Source organism: Coregonus lavaretus (assembly GCF_964263955.1).
Source record: "Coregonus lavaretus genome assembly, contig: HAP1_SCAFFOLD_785, whole genome shotgun sequence".
Taxonomy (NCBI): Eukaryota; Metazoa; Chordata; class Actinopteri; order Salmoniformes; family Salmonidae; genus Coregonus; species Coregonus lavaretus.
Genome location: NW_028161714.1, coordinates 222,795 through 242,569, shown reverse-complemented (window position 1 = coordinate 242,569; position 19,775 = coordinate 222,795). Strand labels below are relative to the sequence as shown.

Below are 19,775 nucleotides of genomic sequence, written 5' to 3'. Positions count from 1 at the left end.
TGAAACTATAACTAGCAGAGGAAAACAGGTCAAATCCTACATCACTGGAAGTATAACTAGCAGAGGAAAACAGGTCAAATCCTACATCACTGAAAGTATAACTAGCAGAGGAAAACAGGTCAAATCCTACATCACTGGAAGTATAACTAGCAGAGGAAAACAGGTCAAATCCTACATCACTGGAAGTACAGTGGGGAAAAAAAGTATTTAGTCAGCCACCAATTGTGCAAGTTCTCCCACTTAAAAAGATGAGAGAGGCCTGAGTGGCGCAGTGGTCTAAGTCACTGCATCGCAGTGCTAACTGTGTCACTAGAGATCCTGGTTCGAATCCAGGCTCTGTCGCAGCCGGCCGCGACCGGGAGACTCATGGGCGGCGCACAATTGACCCAGCGTCGTCCAGGGTAGGGGAGGGAATGGCCGGCAGGGATGTAGCTCAGTTGATAGAGCATGGCGTTTGCAACGCCAGGGTTGTGGGTTCGATTCCCACGGGGGGCCAGTATAAAAAAATATGTATTCACTAACTGTAAGTCGCTCTGGATAAGAGCGTCTGCTAAATGACTTAAATGTTAAATGTAAATGTATGACAGACAAAATGAGGAAAAAAAATCCAGAAAATCACATTGTAGGATTTTTAATGAATTTATTTGCAAATTATGGTGGAAAATAAGTATTTGGTCACCTACAAACAAGCAAGATTTCTGGCTCTCACAGACCTGTAACTTCTTCTTTAAGAGGCTCCTCTGTCCTCCACTCGTTACCTGTATTAATGGCACCTGTTTGAACTTGTTATCAGTATAAAAGACACCTGTCCACAAACTCAAACAGTCACACTCCAAACTCCACTATGGCCAAGACCAAAGAGCTGTCAAAGGACACCAGAAACAAAATTGTAGACCTGCACCAGGCTGGGAAGACTGAATCTGCAATAGGTAAGCAGCTTGGTTTGAAGAAATCAACTGTGGGAGCAATTATTAGGAAATGGAAGACATACAAGACCACTGATAATCTCCCTCGATCTGGGGCTCCACGCAAGATCTCACCCTGTGGGGTCAAAATGATCACAAGAACGGTGAGCAAAAATCCCAGAACCACACGGGGGGACCTAGTGAATGACCTGCAGAGAGCTGGGACCAAAGTAACAAAGCCTACCATCAGTAACACACTACGCTGCCAGGGACTCAAATCCTGCAGTACAGACGTGTCCCCCTGCTTAAGCCAGTACATGTCCAGGCACGTCTGAAGTTTGCTAGAGTGCATTTGGATGATCCAGAAGAGGATTGGGAGAATGTCAGATGAAACCAAAATATAACTTTTTGGTAAAAACTCAACTCGTCGTGTTTGGAGGACAAAGAATGCTGAGTTGCATCCAAAGAACACCATACCTACTGTGAAGCATGGGGGTGGAAACATCATGCTTTGGGGCTGTTTTTCTGCAAAGGGACCAGGACGACTGATCCGTGTAAAGGAAAGAATGAATGGGGCCATGTATCATGAGATTTTGAGTGAAAACCTCCTTCCATCAGCAAGGGCATTGAAGATGAAACGTGGCTGGGTCTTTCAGCATGACAATGATCCCAAACACACCGCCCGGGCAACGAAGGAGTGGCTTCATAAGAAGCATTTCAAGGTCCTGGAGTGGCCTAGCCAGTCTCCAGATCTCAACCCCATAGAAAATCTTTGGCGGGAGTTGAAAGTCCGTATTGCCCAGCGACAGCCCCAAAACATCACTGCTCTAGAGGAGATCTGCATGGAGGAATGGGCCAAAATACCAGCAACAGTGTGTGAAAACCTTGTGAAGACTTACAGAAAACGTTTGACCTGTGTCATTGCCAACAAAGGGTATATAACAAAGTATTAAGAAACTTTTGTTATTGACCAAATACTTATTTTCCACCATTATTTGCAAATAAATTCATTAAAAATCCTACAATGTGAATTTCTGGATTTTTTTTCCTCACTTTCTCTGTCATAGTTGACGTGTACCTATGATGAAAATTACAGGCCTCTCTCATATTTTTAAGTGGGAGAACTTGCACAATTGGTGGCTGACTAAATACTTTTTTTCCCCACTGTATAACTAGCAGAGGAAAACAGGTCAAATCCTACATCACTGGAAGTATAACTAGCAGAGGAAAACAGGTCAAATCCTACATCACTGGAAGTATAACTAGCAGAGGAAAACAGGTCAAATCCTACATCACTGGAAGTATAACTAGCAGAGGAAAACAGGTCAAATCCTCCATCACTGGAAGTATAACTAACAGAGGTAAACAGGTCAAATCCTCCATCACTGGAAGTATAACTAGCAGAGGAAAACAGGTCAAATCCTACATCACTGGAAGTGTAACTAGCAGAGGAAAACAGGTAAAATCCTCCATAACTGGAAGTATAACTAGCAGAGGAAAACAGGTGTGAGCGTTGACTTCAAAATGTGAAACCGCACCCACACTCCATTCAAAATATAACAATGTTTATTAAATATTTGAAGGGAAGGGGGAAAAGGACTCTTAAAAAGCTTCTTGATTAAAAAGGTTTATTAAAAAAAATGGTGGCAATCGTAGTCGGGTAGGCACTTAAATCTTTTGTCTTGCCCATTCACCCTCTGAATGGCTCACATACACAGTCCATGTCTCAGCTGTCTCAAGACTTTAAGCTGTCTCCTCCGCTTCATCTACACTGATTTAAAGTGGGATTCAACAAGTGACATTGATAAGGGGTAATAGAACAGGGCTGTCTGCTCTACTCTCATAGCTCCACCAGAGGACAGGGGTAATAGAACAGGGCTGTCTGCTCTACTCTCATAGCTCCACCAGAGGACAGGGGTAATAGAACAGGGCTGTCTGCTCTACTCTCATAGCTCCACCAGAGGACAGGGGTAATAGAACAGGGCTGTCTGCTCTACTCTCATAGCTCCACCAGAGGACAGGGGTAATAGAACAGGGCTGTCTGCTCTACTCTCATAGCTCCACCAGAGGACAGGGGTAATAGAACAGGGCTGTCTGCTCTACTCTCATAGCACCACCAGAGGACAGGGGTAATAGAACAGGGCTGTCTGCTCTACTCTCATAGCTCCACCAGAGGACAGGGGTAATAGAACAGGGCTGTCTGCTCTACTCTCATAGCTCTACCAGAGGACAGGGGTAATAGAACAGGGCTGTCTGCTCCACCAGAGGACAGGGGTAATAGAACAGGGCTGTCTGCTCTACGCTCATAGCTCCACCAGAGGACAGGGGTAATAGAACAGGGCTGTCCGCTCTACTCTCATAGCTCCACCAGAGGACAGGGGTAATAGAACAGGGCTGTCTGCTCTACGCTCATAGCTCCACCAGAGGACAGGGGTAATAGAACAGGGCTGTCTGCTCTGCTCTCATAGCTCCACCAGAGGACAGGGGTAATAGAACAGGGCTGTCTGCTCTACTCTCATAGCTCCACCAGAGGACAGGGGTAATAGAACAGGGCTGTCTGCTCTGCTCTCATAGCTCCACCAGAGGACAGGGGTAATAGAACAGGGCTGTCTGCTCTACTCTCATAGCTCCACCAGAGGACAGGGGTAATAGAACAGGGCTGTCTGCTCTACTCTCATAGCTCCACCAGAGGACAGGGGTAATAGAACAGGGCTGTCTGCTCTACTCTCATAGCTCCACCAGAGGACAGGGGTAATAGAACAGGGCTGTCTGCTCCACCAGAGGACAGGGGTAATAGAACAGGGCTGTCTGCTCTACTCTCATAGCTCCACCAGAGGACAGGGGTAATAGAACAGGGCTGTCTGCTCTACTCTCATAGCTCCACCAGAGGACAGGGGTAATAGAACAGGGCTGTCTGCTCTACTCTCATAGCTCCACCAGAGGACAGGGGTAATAGAACAGGGCTGTCCGCTCTACTCTCATAGCTCCACCAGAGGACAGGGGTAATAGAACAGGGCTGTCCGCTCTACTCTCATAGCTCCACCAGAGGACAGGGGTAATAGAACAGGGCTGTCTGCTCTACTCTCATAGCTCCACCAGAGGACAGGGGTAATAGAACAGGGCTGTCTGCTCTACTCTCATAGCTCCACCAGAGGACAGGGGTAATAGAACAGGGCTGTCTGCTCTACTCTCATAGCTCCACCAGAGGACAGGGGTAATAGAACAGGGCTGTCTGCTCTACTCTCATAGCTCCACCAGAGGACAGGGGTAATAGAACAGGGCTGTCTGCTCTACTCTCATAGCTCCACCAGAGGACAGGGGTAATAGAACAGGGCTGTCTGCTCTACTCTCATAGCTCCACCAGAGGACAGGGGTAATAGAACATGGCTGTCTGCTCTACTCTCATAGCTCCACCAGAGGACAGGGGTAATAGAACAGGGCTGTCTGCTCTACTCTCATAGCTCCACCAGAGGACAGGGGTAATAGAATAGGGCTGTCTGCTCTACTCTCATAGCTCCACCAGAGGACAGGGGTAATAGAACAGGGCTGTCTGCTCTACTCTCATAGCTCCACCAGAGGACAGGGGTAATAGAACAGGGCTGTCTGCTCTACTCTCATAGCTCCACCAGAGGACAGGGGTAATAGAACAGGGCTGTCTGCTCCACCAGAGGACAGGGGTAATAGAACAGGGCTGTCTGCTCTACTCTCATAGCTCCACCAGAGGACAGGGGTAATAGAACAGGGCTGTCTGCTCTACTCTCATAGCTCCACCAGAGGACAGGGGTAATAGAACAGGGCTGTCTGCTCTACTCTCATAGCTCCACCAGAGGACAGGGGTAATAGAACAGGGCTGTCTGCTCTACTCTCATAGCTCCACCAGAGGACAGGGGTAATAGAACAGGGCTGTCTGCTCTACTCTCATAGCTCCACCAGAGGACAGGGGTAATAGAACAGGGCTGTCTGCTCTACGCTCATAGCTCCACCAGAGGACAGGGGTAATAGAACAGGGCTGTCTGCTCTGCTCTCATAGCTCCACCAGAGGACAGGGGTAATAGAACAGGGCTGTCTGCTCTACTCTCATAGCTCCACCAGAGGACAGGGGTAATAGAACAGGGCTGTCTGCTCCACCAGAGGACAGGGGTAATAGAACAGGGCTGTCTGCTCTACTCTCATAGCTCCACCAGAGGACAGGGGTAATAGAACGGGGCTGTCTGCTCTACTCTCATAGCTCCACCAGAGGACAGGGGTAATAGAACAGGGCTGTCTGCTCTACTCTCATAGCTCCACCAGAGGACAGGGGTAATAGAACAGGGCTGTCTGCTCTACTCTCATAGCTCCACCAGAGGACAGGGGTAATAGAACAGGGCTGTCTGCTCTACTCTCATAGCTCCACCAGAGGACAGGGGTAATAGAACGGGGCTGTCTGCTCTACTCTCATAGCTCCACCAGAGGACAGGGGTAATAGAACGGGGCTGTCTGCTCTACTCTCATAGCTCCACCAGAGGACAGGGGTAATAGAACAGGGCTGTCTGCTCTACTCTCATAGCTCCACCAGAGGACAGGGGTAATAGAACAGGGCTGTCTGCTCTACTCTCATAGCTCCACCAGAGGACAGGGGTAATAGAACAGGGCTGTCTGCTCTACTCTCATAGCTCCACCAGAGGACAGGGGTAATAGAACAGGGCTGTCTGCTCTACTCTCATAGCTCCACCAGAGGACAGGGGTAATAGAACGGGGCTGTCTGCTCTACTCTCATAGCTCCACCAGAGGACAGGGGTAATAGAACAGGGCTGTCTGCTCTACTCTCATAGCTCCACCAGAGGACAGGGGTAATAGAACAGGGCTGTCTGCTCTACTCTCATAGCTCCACCAGAGGACAGGGGTAATAGAACAGGGCTGTCTGCTCTACTCTCATAGCTCCACCAGAGGACAGGGGTAATAGAACAGGGCTGTCTGCTCTACTCTCATAGCTCCACCAGAGGACAGGGGTAATAGAACAGGGCTGTCTGCTCTACTCTCATAGCTCCACCAGAGGACAGGGGTAATAGAACAGGGCTGTCTGCTCTACTCTCATAGCTCCACCAGAGGACAGGGGTAATAGAACAGGGCTGTCTGCTCTACTCTCATAGCTCCACCAGAGGACAGGGGTAATAGAACAGGGCTGTCTGCTCTACTCTCATAGCTCCACCAGAGGACAGGGGTAATAGAACAGGGCTGTCTGCTCTGCTCTCATAGCTCCACCAGAGGACAGGGGTAATAGAACAGGGCTGTCTGCTCTGCTCTCATAGCTCCACCAGAGGACAGGGGTAATAGAACAGGGCTGTCTGCTCTGCTCTCATAGCTCCACCAGAGGACAGGGGTAATAGAACAGGGCTGTCTGCTCTACTCTCATAGCTCCACCAGAGGACAGGGGTAATAGAATAGGGCTGTCTGCTCTACTCTCATAGCTCCACCAGAGGACAGGGGTAATAGAACAGGGCTGTCTGCTCTGCTCTCATAGCTCCACCAGAGGACAGGGGTAATAGAACAGGGCTGTCTGCTCTACTCTCATAGCTCCACCAGAGGACAGGGGTAATAGAACAGGGCTGTCTGCTCTACTCTCATAGCTCCACCAGAGGACAGGGGTAATAGAACAGGGCTGTCTGCTCTACTCTCATAGCTCCACCAGAGGACAGGGGTAATAGAACAGGGCTGTCTGCTCTACTCTCATAGCTCCACCAGAGGACAGGGGTAATAGAACAGGGCTGTCTGCTCTACTCTCATAGCTCCACCAGAGGACAGGGGTAATAGAACAGGGCTGTCTGCTCTACTCTCATAGCTCCACCAGAGGACAGGGGTAATAGAACAGGGCTGTCTGCTCTACTCTCATAGCTCCACCAGAGGACAGGGGTAATAGAACAGGGCTGTCTGCTCTACTCTCATAGCTCCACCAGAGGACAGGGGTAATAGAACAGGGCTGTCTGCTCTACGCTCATAGCTCCACCAGAGGACAGGGGTAATAGAACAGGGCTGTCTGCTCTACTCTCATAGCTCCACCAGAGGACAGGGGTAATAGAACAGGGCTGTCTGCTCTACTCTCATAGCTCCACCAGAGGACAGGGGTAATAGAACAGGGCTGTCTGCTCTACTCTCATAGCTCCACCAGAGGACAGGGGTAATAGAACAGGGCTGTCTGCAGTGCAACTGTTTTGTGCAACTGTTTTGATTTAGTGACCGTTTGACCTGGATATGAGAATTTGGCCTGGATACGCCAGCTCTCGGGTTTCTGACATGACCGTTAAAACCAAATCTTATCCCGTCTGAAACCCCTTTTGTCGGAGGTCCTTGGTATGCCCCTGCCTCTACCCTAAATAGCTCAGTATGAGGGGGTCTGATGAGGGTATGTATAATGAGGGGGTGTGACTGAGACTGACAGGACTAAAGGAGATCGCTGGTTCACAGGGAGAGGAAGTGATGTCAGTGTCTGATTCTGTTGTTGTACTGTGACCTTTTATCCTTGTTTTGACTTGGTAACCAATAGCAAGCAATTTCTAGACTTAACCTAACATTGAGGGGCAGAGGTTGCAGGGTAAACTGATTCAAATGGCAGCTTGGAGGCAACCCCCATACATTAACATTTTAGTCATTTTAGCAGACGCTCTTATCCAGAGCGACTTACAGTTAGTGAGTGCATACATTTTCATATTTATTTAGTTTCATACTGCCCCCCCCGTGGGAATCGAACCCACAACCCTGGCGTTGCAAGCGCCATGCTCTACCAACTGAACTACAGGGGGCCCATACCAGTATGTTGTTTGACAGGTTGTTTTTCTGACCAGGTCAGTTTATACAGTATCTCTCTCTCTGTCATATATCTGATTGGTCTCTCTAAGGACTAGATTCAATCAGATCAAGTATTAACAGATCGGTATATATGTCGGCTAATTACCTGAGATCTAGATTTTGGACACACCTACTCATTCCAGGGTTTTTCTTTATTTTTACTATTTTCTACATTGTAGAATAATATTGAAGACATCAAAACTATGAAAGAACACATATGGAATCATGTAGTAACCAAAAAAGTGTTAAATTCTTCAAATAGCCACCCTTTGCCTTGATGACAGCTTTGCACACTCTTGACATTCTCTCAACCAGCTTCACCTGGAATGCTTTTCCAACAGTCTTGAAGGAGTTCCCACATATGCTGAGCACTTGTTGGCTGCTTTTCCTTCACTCTGCGGTCCAACTCATCCCAAACCATCTCAATTTGGTTGAGGTCAGGTTTTAAGAGTGATATCCGGGAGTATCCCCAGCCAAGAGGAAATCACGGGAATCCCATCTCACCACAATGGAGACTGAAATAGGATGAGGTATGTCTTAAGATGTCTCAGGATGAGAGATGGATAAGGTATGTCTTAATGGATCTCCCTCGGGGACCTAAAGGGCAGACAGGTCGTACTGATGGGTGGACCGCCTCACCTCGACCCCTCTCTGACCCCTACTGTACTGATGGGTGGACCGCCTCACCTCGACCCCTCTCTGACCCCTACTGTACTGATGGGTGGACCGCCTCACCTCGACCCCTCTCTGACCCCTACTGTACTGATGGGTGGACCGCCTCACCTCGACCCCTCTCTGACCCCTACTGTACTGATGGGTGGACCGCCTCACCTCGACCCCTCTCTGACCCCTACTGTACTGATGGGTGGACCGCCTCACCTCGACCCCTCTCTGACCCCTACTGTACTGATGGGTGGACCGCCTCACCTCGACCCCTCTCTGACCCCCGTCCTTTCCTCTTCAGTTGACTAAAAGGACTAATCTTCCTTTCCATAACAATTTACAGGCGATGAGGTGTTTATAATGTAGTTTATTACGCATTTGATAAATTACTGCATAAAGCAAATGAACAACATAATACAAAGTAAATAGTGTTCATTGTATGGACATAAACTTCAGGAAACAGCAATACATCATGTGCAGCAGGTCTTGATATGTACAGCAGTACATCATGTGCAGCAGGTCTTGATATGTACAGCAGTACATCATGTGCAGCAGGTCTTGATATGTACAGCAGTACATCATGTGCAGCACACACTATATATCCTTCTGGTCATGTAGTGAACATCTTCAATCAGAAATACAACTGAATAATAGTAGAGAAAACAATCATACAGATCTGCCAGGCATGAAGGGAAGGAGAGTTCATTTAACATCTGTAAAGAGGACAGTAACCTCTGTAAAGAGGACAGTAACCTCTGTAAAGAGGACAGTAATCTCTGTAAAGAGGACAGTAACCTCTGTAAAGAGGACAGTAACCTCTGTAAAGATGACAGTAACCTCTGTAAAGAGGATAGTAACCTCTGTAAAGAGGACAGTAACCTCTGTAAAGAGGACAGTAACCTCTGTAAAGAGGACAGTAACCTCTGTAAAGTTGACAGTAACATATGTAAAGAGGAGAGTAACCTCTGTAAAGAGGACAGTAACATATGTAAAGAGGAGAGTAACCTCTGTAAAGTTGACAGTAACATATGTAAAGAGGAGAGTAACCTCTGTAAAGAGGACAGTAACCTCTGTAAAGAGGACAGTAACCTCTGTAAAGAGGACAGTAACCTCTGTAAAGAGGACAGTAACCTCTAACCTCTGTAAAGAGGACAGTAACCTCTGTAAAGATGACAGTAACCTCTGTAAAGATGACAGTAACATCTGTAAAGAGGACAGTAACATCTGTAAAGAGGACAGTAACCTCTGTAAAGAGGACAGTAACCTCTGTAAAGAGGACAGTAACCTCTGTAAAGAGGACAGTAACCTCTGTAAAGATGACAGTAACCTCTATAAAGAGGACAGTAACCTCTGTAAAGATGACAGTAACCTCTACAAAGAGGACAGTAACATCTGTAAAGTTGACATTAACCTCTGTAAAGTTGACAGTAACCTCTGTAATGTTGACAGTAACCTATGTAAAGATGACAGTAACCTCTGCAAAGAGGACAGTAACCTCTGTAAAGTTGACAGTAACCTCTGTAAAGAGGACAGTAACCTCTGTAAAGTTGACAGTAACATATGTAAAGAGGAGAGGAACCTCTGCAAAGTTTACAGTAACATCTGCAAAGTTTACAGTAACCTCTGTAAAGTTGACATTAACCTCTGTACAGTTGACAGTAACCTCTTAAGGACAGTAACCTCTGTAAAGAGGACAGTAACCTCTGTAAAGAGGACAGTAACCTCTTAAGGACAGTAACCTCTGTAAAGAGGACAGCTACAAACAAAAGATAACAACGGGCTGAAGAAACACTACAATTACCCCAAATGCTGTGGATGTCGGCTCAAGGGTAAATGGCCTTCCTCGATGCTCGGTACAGTTTGATACTGAGACTGGGCAGATCATACAGCTCTTCCAGATGGAACCTGCCCTGGAACCGTTCTACAAACCGGTTCTCTCTGTCCAGACGGAACCTCATGGCCCAGAGGATCTCCGTCCCGTCCTGACACAGGTGATCGAAGGTGTCCAAGAGCTCCACCAGGTGCGGGTGGCAGTACACCACGTCAGCAGCGAACACGTAGTCGTAGAGACAGGTAGCCCGAGGGAAGCGTTGTTCCAGCTCCTGCCCCCAGGACAGCTCAGTGACACGAGGAGTGTGTCTACAGCGCCCCCTGGTGTTACGGAGTACGTTATACTGCAGGTTACTCAGCACCTCCGGCAGGTCCGTGGACGTCACCTTGGCACCTAGGAAATAATAAATAAATGCAAAATAAATGCCAGTTACCAAACAGGAATGTGACCAGAGCAGAGGAGCTGAAAGCGCTGGTGGGTGCAGACAACAGACTCCTGCTTTGAGCAGTTCAAGTCCACCAGAGACATCCTGAGAGGTAATACAGCTAACTTTAGCCGGGTGAGAGTCGTCGGGTGAGGTTGTGTCTCTCTCTGGCGGGAGGTAAGCTTGGCTTATATGGTGTTGAGTAAAGCTTAAACCATGTATTTATATTGTAGTTAGGTATTGTAGGTAGTTATCGTGGGTTATTGTAGTTATTGTAGGTAAGTATTGTATTCGTCTGAGCCCGGTGAAGCACGAGGCTAGCTAACCCACTACCTGGACTAGCTAGCGGGTAGCTACTGGTAACTATTAGCAACTGTGGATAGTTGTTTCACGCTTGAGAGTGCCTGTAATTATGCCAGCTAGCTCTCCGTTGTGTCCTCCTCCCAGAGTGCAAAGAGCCTTGGCGTGACCCTGGACAACACCCTGTCGTTCTCCGGTAACATCAAGGCGGTGACCCGATCCTGTAGGTTCATGCTCTACAACATTCGCAGAGTACGACCCTGCCTTACACAGGAAGCGGCACAGGTCCTAATCCAGGCACTTGTCATCTCCCGTCTGGATTACTGCAACTCGCTGTTGGCTGGGCTCCCTGCCTGTGCCATTAAACCCCTACAACTCATCCAGAACGCCGCAGCCCGTCTGGTGTTCGACCTTCCCAAGTTCTCTCACGTCACCCCGCTCCATGTTTATCCAGCTGATACCCATCGTTGTACTGATCCTGGTGTCCATCCTGAGCCAACTGATGGTGTCCACACCCCCCTACAGCCTCTACTCCAGACCGTACGTCGTGTTCAGTATGGCTCACGGTACTTAAAGGTTTTGCTAAATGACTAAAATGTAAAATGTAAAATGTAAATGTAGGAACAAGATGTCTGTCCTCGGAAAAGGGGGGTGGTGGATGGGCCCAAAACATTAAACCAAAAAAACAGTAACAATTCCCGCTAGGACTGCTCAGTGACATGAGGAGGATGTCTTTAAAAAAAATAGCATACAGTTGAAGTCGGAAGTTTACATACAACCTTAGCCAAATACATTTAAACTCAGTTTTTCACAATTCCTGACATTTAATCCTAGTAAAAATTCCCTGTCTTAGGTCAGTTAGGATCACCACTTTATTTTAAGAATGTGAAATGTAATTCTCATTGCTTCTACAGATTGTAAATTGAAAATAAACATTTTTGCTAAAAGTATTATTATATTACTGATCGATTGACTATGACTTTTCAGATCACCCAGTAGTGCTATCTGCAGGGTTAGCTCCAGGTAAATATTGCAATCCTTCAGCCATTCCTGGACCTGTGTCCAAAAACAAGCTACAAATGGACAGTACCAAAACAAATGATCTAATGATTCTGTCTCTTCGCAGCAAAATCTGCAGAGTTGGGAAGATTGTATCCCCCATATAAATAACATTCTATTGGTAGCAAGAATTTTGTATAATTATTTTAAATTGAAAAATTCTACGTTTTGAAATCCGGCGTCATTTTGCGTATCAGTTCATAAACAATTTGCCATGGAATCGGTACGTCAAAAATCTCTTCCCAACTATTTTGCAATCTATATGGGACGGCTGTCAATCCTTTGGTCCTTAAATGAAACTGGTGTAGTTTTTTATTTATCACAATTTTCTTAGTGGGACTATCATTTGTTTTTCAACAGGACAATGACCCAACACACCTCCAGGCTGTGTAAGGGCTATTTGACCAAGGAGAGTGATGGAGTGCTGCATCAGATGACCTGGCCTCCACAATTCCCCGACCTCAACCAAATTGAGATGGTTTGGGATGAGTTGGACCGCAGAGTGAAGGAAAAGCAGCCAACAAGTGCTAAGCATATGTGGGAACTCCTTCAAGACTGTTGGAAAAGCATTCCAGGTGAAGCTGGTTGAGAGAATGCCAAGAGTGTGCAAAGCTGTCATCAAGGCAAAGGGTGGCTATTTGAAGAATCTCAAATATAAAATATATTTTGATTTGTTTAACACTTTTTTGGTTACTACATGATTCCATATGTGTTATTTCATAGTTTTGATGTCTTCACTATTATTCTACAATGTAGAAAATAGTAAAAATATAGAAAAACCTTTGAATGAGTAGGTGTTCTAAAACTTTTGACCGGTAGTGTATATATTTTTATATAATTTTTTTTGGGGGGTACCTGCAGTTCGTATTGACCCCGTTCTGGGTCCGGATCCGGTCCGCCAGTTGAGTATGGGGGGTATATAATATGTTATTAGATGGTATATACAGTGCCTTCAGAAAGTATTGACACCCATTGACTTTTTCCACATTTTGTTGTGTTACAAAGTGGGATTAAAATTGATTTTAATTGTCATTTTCGTTCAACGATCTACACAAAATACTCTGTCATGTTAAAGTGGAGAACGATTCTAAAATGTATGAAAAATGTATGAAAAATAAAACACTAATATATCTGGATTAAATAAGCATTCACCCCCCCCCCCCCCCCCCCCCCCCCCCCCCAGACACAATATATGTTAGAATCACCTTTGGCAGCGATTACAGTTGTGAGTCTTTCTGGGTAAGTCTCTAAGAGCTTTCCACACCTGGATTCTATTTATTCTATTTATTATTTAAAAAATATTTGCTGAAAAGTTGATTGTTGATCATTGCTAGACAGCCATTTTCAAGTCTTGCCACAGATTTTCAAGCCGATTTAAGTCAAAACTGTAACTAGGCCACTCAGAAACATTCAATATCATCTTGGTAACCAACTCCAGTGTATATTTGGCCTTGTGTTTTAGGTTATTGTCCTGCTGAAAGGTGAGTTCGTCTCCCAGTGTCTGCTGGAAAGCAGACTGAACCAGGTTTCCCTCTAGGATTTTGCCTGTGCTTATAGCTGTATTCCGTTACTTTTTATCCCCCCCCAAAAAAACTCCCTAGTCCTTGCCGATTACAAGCATACCCATAACATGATGCAGCCACCACCATGCTTGAAAATATGAAGAGTGGTACTCAGTGATGTGGTTGTGTTGTTGCCCCAAACATAACGATTTGTATTCAGGACAAAAAGTTTCAGTATTACTTAAGTGACTCGTTCCTATATTTTTATTCTGTACAGGCTTCCTTTTCACTCCGTCATTTACAGTGCATTCGGAAAGTATTCAGACCCCTTGACACAACTGTGGGAAGCATTGGAGTCAACATGGGGCCAGCATCCCTGTGGAACGCTTTCGACACCTTGTAGAGTCCATGCCCTCGATGAATTGAGGCTGTTCTGAGGGGGAAAGGGGACCAACTCAATATTAAGAAGGTGTCCTTAAATGTTTGGTACACTCAGTATATTTAGTATATTATTAAATGTTATTTATATTATAAAGTGCCTTTGGTTTTTGCTCTGACATGCACTATCAACTGTGGGACCTTAAATAGACAGGTGTGTGCCTTTCCAAATCAAATCCTATCAATTTGAATTTACCACAGGTTCACACATTTACATTTACACCAATCAAGTTGTAGAAACGTCTCAAGGATGATCAGTGGAAACAGGATGCACCGGAGCTCAATTTCGAGTCTCATAGCAAAGGGTCTGAAGACTTATGTAAATAAGGTATCTGTTTTTCATTTTTTATAAAGTTGCAAAGATTTTCTAAAAACCTGTTTTCGCTTTGTCATTATGGGGTATTGTGTTCAGATTGTTGAGGATTTTTATTTATTTAATCCATTTTAGAATAAGGCTGTAACGTAACAAAATGTGGAAAAAAGTCAGGCGGTGTGAATACTTTACGAGTGCACTGTATTTGATACCATTCCACCCATTCCGCTCCAGCCATTTCCATGAGCACGTCCTCCCCAATTAAGGTGCCACCAACCTCCTGTGATCCCTACGGTGAAGCATGGTGGTTGGCAGCGTCATGCTATGGGGATGCTTTTCAGCGGCAGGGACTGGGAGACTGGTAAGGATAGAGGGAACAATGAATGGAGCCAAATACAGGGAAATCCTTAATGAGAACCTGCTTCAGAGAGCAAACGACCTTAGACTGCTGTTCACCGCCGCTCCCCATCTAACTTGACAGAGAAAATCTGCAAGGAAGAACGGGAGAAAATCCCCAAATCCAGATGTGCAAAGCTGATACAGACATACCCAAGGTGACTCAAAGCTGTAATCGACGCCAAAGGTGCTTCTATAAAAAGATTTACTCGGGTGTGAATACTTATGTAAATGAGATATTTCGGTATTTAATTTTGAATACATTTGCTAAAATTTCTAAAAACATGTTTTCACTTTGTCATTATGGGGAATTATGTGTAGATGGATGAGATTTTTTATTTATTTAATCACATTTTGAATTCAGGCTGTAACACAACAAAATGTGGAATAAGTCAAGGGGTATGAATACTTTCTGAATGCACTGTATAGTATATTATTAAATTGTATATATTTATTACATATAGTATATTACTAAATGGTATATATATTTATTACATATAGTATATTACTAAATGGTATATATATTTATTATATATAGTATATTACTAAATGGTATATATATATTTATTATATATAGTATATTACTAAATGGTATATATATATTTATTATATATAGTATATTACTAAATGGTATATATATATTTATTATATATAGTATATTACTAAATGGTATATATATATTTATTATATATAGTATATTATTAAACAGCATATATATTCCCCAAACTAATAACATTATCAGCGACTTTGGAAATACAAGACCGTCTCACCTAGAAGGCTGGTAACTATGGAGACCAGACCGGTCCCGGCGCCCAGCTCGATGACGTTCTTGTCCAGCAGGTTGTATGTGTCCCGGTGGGTATCCAGGAAGTAACACAGCACTATGGCCTGATGGGAAAATAAACGCAACGTGAACTAACAGGACATTATAATAATGAAGTTGATGGATGAGAAGTTATAAAACAGTGGAGGGGGAAAAAAAAAAAGTGGAATTTAATAGTGATGATTGTGATGACGATTGTGATTAGCGTAATGGGGTTAGTGTTAGCGAGGATGATGAAGGTGAGCGTAAGGAGTGTGTTGTACCGAGGGCCACATCACAGCTCCGTAGAGGTCATGTGACTCCTTGATCTTGATCTGGTGTTCAGCGAAGGCGTATCCCTCCCAGGCCTCCATGCTGATCAGAGTCTGGATGATCCTCCTGGACATGATGGCAGCTGCCAGCTCAGCATCCACAACAACACCTGACATGGGCAACACAATTAGATTGGATTTATTCTATGCTGTTTATGCTCCTATGCTGTTTATGCTCCTGAGTGGCGCAGTGGTCTAAGGCGCTGCATCGCAGTGCTAACTGTGCCACTAGAGATCCTGGTTCGAATCCAGGCTCTGTCGCAGCCGGCCGCGACCGGGAGACTCATGGTCTCTATGCTATGACTCATGGTCATAGTTGACCCAGCATCAGTACCGTAACCCAGCCCCTCAGTAGAGTAATATAACTCCTCTACACAGCTAGCTGACCCAGCATCAGTACCGTAACCCAGCCCCTCAGTAGAGTAATATAACTCCTCTACACAGCTAGCTGACCCAGCATCAGTACCGTAACCCAGCCCCTCAGTAGAGTAATATAACTCCTCTACACAGCTAGCTGACCCAGCATCAGTACTATAACCCAGCCCCTCAGTAGAGTAATATAACTCCTCTACACAGCTAGCTGACCCAGCATCAGTACCGTAACCCAGCCCCTCAGTAGAGTAATATAACTCCTCTACACAGCTAGCTGACCCAGCATCAGTACCGTAACCCAGCCCCTCAGTAGAGTAATATAACTCCTCTACACAGCTAGCTGACCCAGCATCAGTACCGTAACCCAGCCCCTCAGTAGAGTAATATAACTCCTCTACACAGCTAGCTGACCCAGCATCAGTACCGTAACCCAGCCCCTCAGTAGAGTAATATAACTCCTCTACACAGCTAGCTGACCCAGCATCAGTACCGTAACCCAGCCCCTCAGTAGAGTAATATAACTCCTCTACACAGCTAGCTGACCCAGCATCAGTACCGTAACCCAGCCCCTCAGTAGAGTAATATAACTCCTCTACACAGCTAGCTGACCCAGCATCAGTACCGTAACCCAGCCCCTCAGTAGAGTAATATAACTCCTCTACACAGCTAGCTGACCCAGCATCAGTACCGTAACCCAGCCCCTCAGTAGAGTAATATAACTCCTCTACACAGCTAGCTGACCCAGCATCAGTACTATAACCCAGCCCCTCAGTAGAGTAATATAACTCCTCTACACAGCTAGCTGACCCAGCATCAGTACCGTAACCCAGCCCCTCAGTAGAGTAATATAACTCCTCTACACAGCTAGCTGACCCAGCATCAGTACTATAACCCAGCCCCTCAGTAGAGTAATATAACTCCTCTACACAGCTAGCTGACCCAGCATCAGTACCGTAACCCAGCCCCTCAGTAGAGTAATATAACTCCTCTACACAGCTAGCTGACCCAGCATCAGTACCGTAACCCAGCCCCTCAGTAGAGTAATATAACTCCTCTACACAGCTAGCTGACCCAGCATCAGTACCGTAACCCAGCCCCTCAGTAGAGTAATATAACTCCTCTACACAGCTAGCTGACCCAGCATCAGTACCGTAACCCAGCCCCTCAGTAGAGTAATATAACTCCTCTACACAGCTAGCTGACCAGCATCAGTACCGTAACCCAGCCCCTCAGTAGAGTAATATAACTCCTCTACACAGCTAGCTGACCCAGCATCAGTACCGTAACCCAGCCCCTCAGTAGAGTAATATAACTCCTCTACACAGCTAGCTGACCCAGCATCAGTACCGTAACCCAGCCCCTCAGTAGAGTAATATAACTCCTCTACACAGCTAGCTGACCCAGCATCAGTACCGTAACCCAGCCCCTCAGTAGAGTAATATAACTCCTCTACACAGCTAGCTGACCCAGCATCAGTACTATAACCCAGCCCCTCAGTAGAGTAATATAACTCCTCTACACAGCTAGCTGACCCAGCATCAGTACTATAACCCAGCCCCTCAGTAGAGTAATATAACTCCTCTATGTACTGGCAGGTTATTTGCGGCCTCTCTGACACAGACATGCAGCTGGTATACCAGTTATGTAAGCTGGTGAGGGGAGAAACGAAGAGGACCCCTTAAATCACTTTACAGCCTGTGAGTGTGTGTGTGTGTGTGTGTGTGTGTGTGTGTGTCAATGTACCCGATTACGACGCTATAAACAAGTTTATTAAGCACTTTAAACATGACCTACCTCTCATACTGGACATTAACTAATTATATAAATGCCAATCTACCAGAGTGCACTTCAACTATCGACGCCGACATTCTACATTGTACAGCAATAACCAAAAGCTGACTTAGCGAGGCATCCCATAATTGACACGTTCCTTCTGTGTGCGTCTGAAAGTTATAGCTACCTACCTTCTGTTTTAGCATCTTTCTCAGTCTGAACAGACTGGGCCAGGCGGGGGTCCATGTCTCCGGCCGTCCCGTCCTGGAGTAGGGGGTAGCAGTAACACTCTGACCGTGTTTCTCCAGTCCTGGAGTAGGGGGTAGCAGTAACACTCTGACCGTGTTTCTCCAGTCCTGGAGTAGGGGGTAGCAGTAACACTCTGACCGTGTTTCTCCAAAGTGGTCTGTTGGCTGTCCAGGGAACAGTGCTAGGTGACCGTGTTTCTCCAAAGTGGTCTGTTGGCTGTCCAGGGAACAGTGCTAGGTGACCGTGTTTCTCCAAAGTGGTCTGTTGGCTGTCCAGGGAACAGTGCCGGTCCTTAGGCTAGGTGACCGTGTTTCTCCAAAGTGGTCTGTTGGCTGTCCAGGGAACAGTGCCAGTCCTTAGGCTAGGTGACCGTGTTTCTCCAAAGTGGTCTGTTGGCTGTCCAGGGAACAGTGCCGGTCCTCAGGCTAGGTGACCGTGTTTCTCCAAAGTGGTCTGTTGGCTGTCCAGGGAACAGTGCTAGGTGACCGTGTTTCTCCAAAGTGGTCTGTTGGCTGTCCAGGGAACAGTGCCAGTCCTTAGGCTAGGTGACCGTGTTTCTCCAAAGTGGTCTGTTGGCTGTCCAGGGAACAGTGCCGGTCCTCAGGCTAGGTGACCGTGTTTCTCCAAAGTGGTCTGCTGGCTGTCCAGGGAACAGTGCCGGTCCTCAGGCTAGGTGACCGTGTTTCTCCAAAGTGGTCTGTTGGCTGTCCAGGGAACAGTGCCGGTCCTCAGGCTAGGTGACCGTGTTTCTCCAAAGTGGTCTGTTGGCTGTCCAGGGAACAGTGCCGGTCCTTAGGCTAGGTGACCGTGTTTCTCCAAAGTGGTCTGTTGGCTGTCCAGGGAACAGTGCCGGTCCTCAGGCTAGGTGACCGTGTTTCTCCAAAGTGGTCTGTTGGCTGTCCAGGGAACAGTGCCGGTCCTCAGGCTAGGTGACCGTGTTTCTCCAAAGTGGTCTGTTGGCTGTCCAGGGAACAGTGCCGGTCCTTAGGCTAGGTGACCGTGTTTCTCCAAAGTGGTCTGTTGGCTGTCCAGGGAACAGTGCCGGTCCTCAGGCTAGGTGACCGTGTTTCTCCAAAGTGGTCTGTTGGCTGTCCAGGGAACAGTGCCGGTCCTCAGGCTAGGTGACCGTGTTTCTCCAAAGTGGTCTGTTGGCTGTCCAGGGAACAGTGCCGGTCCTTAGGCTAGGTGACCGTGTTTCTCCAAAGTGGTCTGTTGGCTGTCCAGGGAACAGTGCCGGTCCTTAGGCTAGGTGACCGTGTTTCTCCAAAGTGGTCTGTTGGCTGTCCAGGGAACAGTGCCGTTCCTCAGGCTAGGTGACCGTGTTTCTCCAAAGTGGGCTGCTGGCTGTCCAGGGAACAGTGCCGGTCCTCAGGCTAGGTGACCGTGTTTCTCCAAAGTGGGCTGCTGGCTGTCCAGGGAACAGTGCTAGGTGACCGTGTTTCTCCAAAGTGGTCTGTTGGCTGTCCAGGGAACAGTGCCGGTCCTCAGGCTAGGTGCTCCGGGTCTCAGACGGCTCTAGCCTCAGTCAGGTGGCTGGCTGTGTGTTGTGAGGGGTCAGGTGGCTGGCTGTGTGTTGTGAGGGGTCAGGCGGCTG

General features: G+C 46.6%; 1 protein-coding gene across 1 annotated transcript; it reads right to left on the bottom strand.

Annotated features, from left to right (window-relative positions):
* Positions 1–10,208: 10,208 nt before the first annotated feature.
* LOC311120193 (protein-lysine methyltransferase METTL21E-like) lies at positions 10,209–18,178 on the bottom strand (the record flags this gene model as incomplete). Its single annotated transcript, XM_084194809.1, has 4 exons — positions 10,209–10,614; positions 15,424–15,541; positions 15,740–15,897; positions 18,124–18,178. 4 exons carry the CDS (start codon positions 18,176–18,178, stop codon positions 10,214–10,216), a joined length of 732 nt encoding a protein of 243 aa, XP_084050935.1. The 3' UTR covers positions 10,209–10,213.
* Positions 18,179–19,775: the final 1,597 nt, after the last annotated feature.